The sequence below is a fragment of the Papilio polytes genome, unplaced genomic scaffold (assembly GCF_000836215.1).
Source record: "Papilio polytes unplaced genomic scaffold, Ppol_1.0 DF821289.1, whole genome shotgun sequence".
In the NCBI taxonomy this organism is placed as follows: Eukaryota; Metazoa; Arthropoda; class Insecta; order Lepidoptera; family Papilionidae; genus Papilio; species Papilio polytes.
Window position 1 is genome coordinate 114830 of NW_013527915.1, and position 8686 is coordinate 123515.

The following is an 8686-nucleotide window of genomic DNA, read 5'->3' on the forward strand; positions in this document are numbered from 1 at the left end:
TCAAATTATCAATTGAAAATGTCAAAATGACATGACGATGGAACCTTGCTTCCTTGATGTTGGCAGCAACTTATGGTCTCTTTCCCACATTAAGGTTTTTATCCAAAATACGTATCCCCTAAGTTTAATGGCGTGAAAATATGTAGCCTAAAGCGTAAGTGTAGGGCTTTTTATTAAAAAAAAGAATTATTCAAAAATATGGTGTAATTGCTGACAACTTAGGCAACAAGGAAGTGTGTGTTTACGGTTTATTATACTAGTATAGAAGTATAGATGATATATTTTCGTAACTATTTAGCTTGCACACTCGATACAAATATAGTATTATTAAAATTGAAACAACTGGATTAAAATTTTTGTATATCTGTCTCCAAGACTGTGTTTGTTTTGGGTTATCTCCGAAACGATTTAGTTATTAACTAATAGAGATTTTCTCAAAGTTAAATTAATGTGTAAAGCAAATACAAGCTCTATAGAGCACACTGGAATACATTTAATAAAACTTAGTTTATCCGCAACGGCTGCAGAATATTAATGGGCACTTTATATTGAACTAGTGTGCAAGCTTCAAGCGGTTAGAAAAATTGCAGTAAATAATATTATATTTTTATTACGATTCCAAATATTTATGTTGTGTATTTTATGACTAGTATATTATTACATCGCCTAAAATATTATTTAACAAGGATCTGAGCTTGATATCAAAATACATCTAAATGTAAAAGAGACCCATCCAATTCAGCAACACTGACAATCAGCGTATTGTCTCAATCATTTTGCGTTGGGGTCGACAAAGGTCACAGCTTAAAACATCGCCGGCTGTTAGTATAGATAGATTTAAATAACAAATTGGATCGCAATTTGAAAAGGAAACATTGTAATATAATATTCACTGTGTATGTAGATACTGTACCTTTTGATCCTAATTGAATATTTCCCGAAATTCAAACCCAGAATAGGGTACCCTCGACATTGAAACGACCGTATAGGTCTAATCAAATCATCACACTTCACGTTCCTTTCAGTTTGGATTGGATTATCCAATGGTTTTTAAACAAATCAATGAAATATTTTTTTTTATTACTGAGTTGTAGCATAACGTGCATTTATTGAAATAATTAAATTCATCGTCATAATAGACTACCAACATTGCAGCAAATAAATCGCAAGCAAAATGAAGACAAACGTTTTAACAATCAAGATTTGTCAACTCATCATTAATTTTATCCATGATCGTATAAGATCTGACTAATATATAACTTTAAATAGTCCTTTAGCAAACAAATCTATACTTAAGGGACTTCCACCGCCTTATTGCGGTCTTAAAGACTTCTTCGGTGTCAGTTATTGTTAATATTAGTTATCTCGTTAGGTTGACTAAAGGACTCCCCGACTACACGATTTAGAGAATGGCAGTTTGTGATCATTTGTCTTCTCTGATTAAGTCGGTAATAAAAGATAATTAATTAAGTGTGAGCATTTGTGAATGTTGTGTGATATGCATCTTGCCGTGCGCGGCGCTGTGCGCGCGGGCCTGCAGCTTGCAGCGCAGTAAGCGTAGCGTGCCCTCCCACAGCCGGCTCTGCTCCTCCACCTCCCCCTGCCGGGAACTGATCTCACGTTGCTCCTGAAATACAACCGTTAAATCTTTACCATCAAAAGACTATTGGACAATTTATATTGGGTATTTAAGTCTTTGTAAAGTTAATATTAAAAATATACTTCCTTAAATGATGATAAAAAGTTATTAAATAAAAATCGAAATTAAAATTCACTCTTAAAAGTGTTAACTCTTATAGCTACATCACTTACGTTTAAAAATGTAAATTACAAATTAACGAAAGCTACCTCTTCTAAATTTTTCACTATTTCCTCCAAATCTTTTACTCTCTTTTTCAACGTTTCCATTTTAGAGGGTTTACGCGGCGACTGCATTGCATTTTTCATTTCAAACATCACGTCCTCTTGTAAGCTTTCGGCTTTTGTTATTTTCTGCCGCAGATTTTTCCACTCGAGCTCCTTACTATTCAACTTGTCAGTCAGCTCTTTCACTTGACTCTTCAAAGGCTCCATCTGGGACGTAATGTTGATTGACGTCGCTTCGTATATTCTTTTCTTCTGTTCGTATTGCTGCTGTACCGTTTGATATTCATCTTTTATTGGTTTAATCTTTTCTGCAAGCGGTTGTATCTCTTGACGCATTTCTGACAACTTTTGAGCGGTTTGTGCTACGATCTAAAAAATAGAACTTTAATATTATTCAAATTAAGATTAATTTATTAAACATAGGGTACAAATATTGAAAATAAGTTCAATGTTAAAAAATTGTTGTATATACCTGTGATAAGTCATGTAACGATTTTTTTGCAATCTCTGAAGGTTTGTTCTTGTCTTTTTCTATCAAATCGTCTTCATCTATTTTCATTTTTTTGTGATTTACCAATGCCATTTCAATAGTTGGGTCTGCGGTGTTGAGTATATGTAACGTTCTTGATAGGATTCCAGCTTCCACCTTAAAGAGTTTTATAAATTTAATATAATACAGATTAAAATAAGAAGTGGTTAGAAAAACAAATTAATTATTAATTTCAACCTTAAATGTGGCCAAGTTAGCTCGCTGCCGCTTGTACAAAGAGCTCTTCGTCCGTAACGAACTCACGTATTTCTTTAATTCCTCTCCTCTCAATACCATATCTCCTAGAAGTTGCTTCACCTGCAAAGAAAAATAAGAAATTTATAGTACATGTTTACTTTGTTTTCATTTGGGAATACAATATCTTCTACCTACTATTATAAGATGCGGATGCTTAGTTAAATTTTGTAAAAGCATAAAAAACACAAACAAAATATTCCGAAGTTGGCATATAGCTTAAGAGATTGTAATCTCGTCTTAGAACTAAAGCCGATAAGAGACAAATCGATAAAAAACGACTAACAGAAAATAAATCACGAAACCTGACACGAATCAATGCGTTTATTTGATCATTCTGAAAATAAATAATGAAGGTATTATCGAAGCCGAATCTCCCGACGGTTCGACATAATGACCGATAACTGGAAATGGGAAAAATATCTTATTCCATCAACATCGCTCGATGGCGAAGATTCGCATTCTGTGGAGGCGTAGAAAAGCGTTTATCTTAATATATCATTGGTTATTCATAATGGAGTATTTGTGATCCGCAAATGAATAAAAGGTTCGATTTAATGATAGATTTTACCGTTGGATTTAATGGGCCTGACCGAGGTACGAAAATCCTCCCGTCTTATAAATAGATCCGTTTTAGTAGGAGCTGTTTAAATATTTTAAGCACTAATAAACGCTCAGTAAATGTAAGTGTGAAGATCCTTATTAAAACATACACAGTTATATCAAGGTAAATGACAACAGTTTACTAGTTGGCGCATACTGTTAACATTTTTATTAGTTGATAAGTCTACAAAATTAAATTACTTGCGACTGCAAATCGGCCAGCACCGCCTCGTGCTCCTTGAGAGTTGCAGTGAGGTCATTAACGCGGTCGGCGCTCGCCTCCTTGTTGCGCCTGATGACAGCTGCTTGCTGCCGGAACGGTGCCAGCTTGTCGTCTTGCGGACCCGCCGCGGCCAGCCGACGCTGCACCATCTGTTCCACTTCGCTGTTTACCGCTGATAGCTAAATAAAATGCAGATTTTTTATTCGTCTTTTTATAATGCTTTGGTGTGCATGTGTCCTTTTGTACCTTATCTTGCACACCAACGATGTCAGACCGCGTCGGATGTTGCTCCATAGCTACCGTTTGCATTATGTTAAGCTCTTTTTGCAGCTGAGCACTTTCCTGTGGCAACTTTTCTTTAACTAGATAACTATTCAGCTAAAAAAAGCAATAAATATAAGTTAATAGCCGATAAACCGTTTGTAAAGTTTATTTAATAAGGTTAAAATGTTTTAATACCTGTATTTCTTCTTGCAAACGTTTGATCACGTCATTAACAGATTTTGGAGTTGCACTTTGTCCATGAATTACGTTCAAATATCTCTTCAACTGATCCGATGATAGTTTTAGTTGCGACTGTTGCATTTCATACTAAAGATAATTTGGAAAGTAAATATTTTTATTAAAATAAATCACGTAAAACAAAGGCACTTGGTGGTTTTGATACCTTTTAGGAACGTAATGTTTAGGTTATGTTACCTGATTTTCTAATTCCTTCGCTCTCTCTTGTTGTAACCTCAAAGCTTTACTATAGCTTAACAATTCCTCCTTATTATTTACATCTACCAGGTGAACTTGGACGTTTTCTAACCGTTTAATCACTAAAATAAAACGAATTAACAATATTAAATACGTGATAAACAACAATTCGATTGATATTTAAATTCCAAGTATTTATAAAATGTCATACCTATATCCCGTTCTACTGCCATTTCCTTAATATCATTGATAATCTCGGTAGCATTTTCCTTTTCCAAAAGTCTTGTTCTTTTATGAACTTCTTTGAATTCGTCCATCAAATTCTGATACAAGTCCAAAAGATCTTGTATAGTGTTGTTCTGGATTACATCGGGAGGAATGTCAGGTACCTTTAAATATCTGGCAAATGAAATAAGATTATTACGTTTCTGTTTTATCTACAACCTTATGTAAAATACTCAATAACTACTGAACTGATTTCAGGAAATTATTATTGCTAATTTGCGTATGGCGCTAATTTACATATGTTTTGTTATAAACATTTCATACTTAGCAAGATAAGCGGTCTTCTTAACTTGTTCCTTGTTAGTGAGTAGCCAATGCATGACATGGTGGATTGTCCTAGGATCGCCGGCGAGCAACTGCACTCTAAACTGTGAGGAATCCACAGTCGCCGGCGGACGATACTTCACACTGCCCAACATCTCCAATAGACGTACCGATATCATCTCCGTTTCATCTTCGCGAACGTCCAACTAATTTTCCGAATATGCATATAATATATTATGTAATATAAGTAAACGATACATAAACTACCGAATGAAAGTACCGGGAAAGGTTGGCCAAAAAGGTTTTACTATCCATTTTACGACCACTTTCTGTTAGTGCTAACGAGCAAGGGGATTATCTGATTTTGTGTAAACGCTGTCAATAGTACGGAAAGGAAATGACAATAATAAGCACTCGTACGAAATAATAAGGCTCGTAACACCTGGATGAAAGTAGAGATCTTTTCTGCTATTATTCGGCTTCTGCTGTTAGCATCGATTGCTTACATATGTCACTGTACCGGCACAAATTGGAATAATAGGTATATGAATACTTACTTTGTCACCAGCTTTGAAATTAACCAACAAATCGACCAGCAGCTGCAGGAGTTGCTTTTCATCCAAAGAATCGAATTTGATCAAATCATAGTTTCTACCTAAAGTAGAATTAATTTCCTTCACAATAAACTTCATCTGCTCGGTCATTTTGATTGTTAACGTTAAGATCACTTAGGTAATTAATAAATTAAATTAAAAGAAATGATTTATAATTATCACAAGTTTGTTAATATGTTTATATTTGCTGTTTCTATGGTAACGTCTGACAAATTATGAATTTTGGTATTACTGACCTCTATTGTTATAAAAATAGAATCGAACAGTAATTTCTAAACAGCGCCATCTATTGATTAAACGAGTTAAGTTTACTGTATAGTTAAACAAGGATGTTGAGCCCGGTGCAAGTGCTGCTATTTGATTCTGTCAGAAATAAACTTTTATAAAGAAAGCTCCAGTGAGCTATCATACTGTTGCATATATGCCCACTGTTGATTACTCTAACACCATTACTATTCTTGTGTTTTTTCTTGATGTCGACGCATTTGATGGCAAAATTGTTCTTAAAGTGCATACAACTAGGCAACGCATTTGCAATGTCTATTATCAGAAGTCGCTTTAGTATTTTAAAGAATCCGTGCAACTTGTTACATTTAAAAGAAAACAACCAGGTAATTTTCAGAATAAATTATATTTCTATTATAATTATAATACAATCGGAGCTACTTGTATAATATTGTTTGATTCGTCAAATCTCAATCTTCCCTTACAATGTACAATTTGTGCTTCTTAGCAAATATTTTAGCTTCGATGACGATCGTATCAATTCCACACAAATATCCTCTTCACAGCTCACAGCCTTTTCCTCAATAACAATCGAATATTAATCATTTTCAATTACGATAACGATACCGATTGTAGCCACAACGAAAATGTATGATAAACACAATGCACCTATACAATAAATCTACCAGCGACTATGTATATTCAGTTTTCAAACTAGCTATCTTTCACAAAATGGCTGCAACGAACACAATGGCTTAAATTATTAAAAAAATAATTAAAAAAACAAATAGTGACGTATATTATTTATCTATTTAAAATAGAATAATAAACCATAAAAATTGCACCTAAGTACTACTTAAATTTTTTTTATTATCTCAAAAAAAACTGAAAAATGTTTTGTATGTCTGTTTAAAACCATTTTATGAAACAGTCTGTAAACTGAATTAACTGCATTAAGTAAAAGTGCGACTTCCTGCTAATCGCTGTGTTGGCATAGTAACTATCTAGCACCAACGGGGCGGAGGCGGAGGGGTTGTATGCAAAAACCTCTAAACGTGACATTTGTGGTCGAAACATTTCTTTGGTAATACTACGATATAAATCTTGTTTTTCTTATTTTTTTCAAATAACGTTAGTTTAAACTAAGGGATGTTCAATGATTATTTAAAAACGTTACCTCCCGCTATATTTTACAAAAAAATATACAAGAAGACATTCTTTAAAAAAATTATAATACATATTTTGTATCTGTAACAGTAGGAAATAACACGTTTAATTACGAGAAAACAAAACCGTCTATTTAACTATAAAGTGATTATAATTAAAAAATCTTTTGGTGCCATAATCTATTTTCAGTGTTATAAATAAACATTTTAATAAAAACAGGTGAAAACATCGATCATCCCTTAATCGATTATACCACTTGTTTGAACTGTCACTTCCTCTCCCCCATTTAATAATTTAATTAATGTAATAAAACAATTTGACAACACGGACAGGAGACAGCTGTTACAATATCCTACATTTAGTAACCAACACTATTATCCTACTTAGTCTATGGCATGCACCATTACGCCTTTAAAACCCTGAATCTTTAAATTCTACAAAAAGAAAGAAAAGATCAACCTGGATTTACGGTACATAAATTGGACGAACACAAAATTAGCCTGCCTTTTAAAATTATTGATAATTCTCGACGATATTACCGATATTTAATTAAAAACATAAATAATTTGTACTCTTCTAAATTAATGATTATAATTATTTACAAGTTTTCGTGACTAATTTTTAGGATTAGAAAAATGATTTTTTTTTTCAATGGATATTTTAAAGCCAAAAATATTACTCGCCAATGCGACTGTCAACCTAATGCACCTAAAGCGCACTACAGACGTTCTTCTTTCAGTTGACCTGTACAGTTACAACTGTGCGTGTAGCCAAAATTTTAACTATCAGTTGAAGTTTTGCCTCCATACGCAGTTATAACTGAAAAGCTGAACTGTCAGAACTGAGCACGTGTAGCGTTACTAATATTAACTAATATACAATCAATTGATAACAATATTAAAACACTTCGATACACAAAATTATATACAAATTAAGTATCTAAAGGTAAAGAATACTGGGTTATCTGTGATGTATAGTATTAAAGAAAATAATATCAAATCAATAAAAACCTCGCATGCTTGGTCCTCGTAATGTATCTCTCTTCGTTTTTGAGCGATCTTTAAATAAAATACTGCGTTTCTTAAAGGAATGTAAGAGAGAAAGAAAATGCCATTACATGAGTAGAAGCGATGCTAAACACGTCCGGTATAGATAGTTCAACTCATATTGGCCCCTGACAATTTTTGTATCAGTACAATTAAATGTTAACCATACTGTTACATGCTTTTGATTTAGTATTTTCCGCTACACCTAACGCAAAATTTAAACAAACCTGTTTTTTTCATTCTTAATAAGATTCAGAAACCTAAAAAAATTAAAAAAACTGGCTTTTCTCTTGCCAAACTAAAGTAAGGCCCCAAGCATCATAATAACTTGAACTATCTATACTAATATTTCTTTTAATCAGTCGTTATAAATGCACGAACGCGCTCATTTATGAAAAATTAACTACAAAATAAAACAATGTCAAAAAATTAACATAATAGGACGATACAATTAAACAAAATTCAAAAGGTAAAAAAATCTCATCTATAGGATGAATATTTGGACGACTACTTACAAACTAATGATAGGTACCTCACACTGATCTCTGACAAATCACATCTAAAGCTAAATCACAAGTGATAATTAACAGCGACTACCCGCACCTTTCTTAAGTTTTTAGTGACAGAAGAAAAAAAGTAAACAAAATTCTCATTACAAAGGCCATTTATGTTAGTGTTACAGTAAATGCAATACCAAATTGACTTTAAAAATTATCTTTGTAATGTATTATCTCAACTAACAATAATTTATTATTATAATCAATTTGTTTCAACAACAAAAAAACATAGTAATGTAATTTATGTTAGGGTCGAGTAGTGCCAAACGTATAAGTCTCGATGCAACGAAAATCATTTATTTACAATAGTCCACCCTTCCTGCCGAACAGAAGGGAGCTGAGCGTGCCCAAAG

At 33.1% G+C, this 8686-nt stretch overlaps 2 protein-coding genes across 2 annotated transcripts in view; both read right to left on the reverse strand.

The window, feature by feature from the left end:
• Window positions 1-759: 759 nt before the first annotated feature.
• LOC106109239 (intraflagellar transport protein 81 homolog) lies at window positions 760-5501 on the reverse strand. The gene is made up of 11 exons (XM_013290653.1): window positions 5282-5501; window positions 4725-4930; window positions 4387-4574; window positions 4176-4297; window positions 3936-4067; window positions 3723-3854; window positions 3455-3655; window positions 2594-2713; window positions 2339-2512; window positions 1849-2235; window positions 760-1627 (listed from the first exon to the last, which is right to left on the reverse strand). The coding sequence occupies exons 1-11, from the start codon at window positions 5426-5428 to the stop codon at window positions 1463-1465; spliced, it is 1974 nt and encodes a 657-aa protein (XP_013146107.1). The 5' UTR covers window positions 5429-5501; the 3' UTR covers window positions 760-1462.
• Window positions 5502-8175: 2674 nt separating this feature from the next.
• Window positions 8176-8686, reverse strand: part of LOC106109073 (trafficking kinesin-binding protein 1) — a 29340-nt gene continuing 28829 nt past the window's right edge. The window contains exon 11 of the mRNA XM_013290473.1: window positions 8176-8179. Within this exon, the coding sequence (XP_013145927.1) occupies window positions 8176-8179 (4 nt within the window). The remainder of the gene's footprint in view (window positions 8180-8686) is intronic.

Bases quoted from the DNA above. Each gene is read 5' to 3' on its own strand.
- LOC106109239 (XM_013290653.1), bottom strand. From the start codon at position 5,428: ATGACCGAGCAGATGAAGTTTATTGTGAAGGAAATTAATTCTACTTTA. The intron at 4,068-4,175 runs GTAACATAACCT...AATTATCTTTAG, and splicing joins CGAAGGAATTAGAAAATCAG to TATGAAATGCAACAGTCGCA. The intron at 2,714-3,454 runs GTAATTTAATTT...TTTTCTTTGCAG, and splicing joins TGGCCGATTTGCAGTCGCAA to GTGAAGCAACTTCTAGGAGA.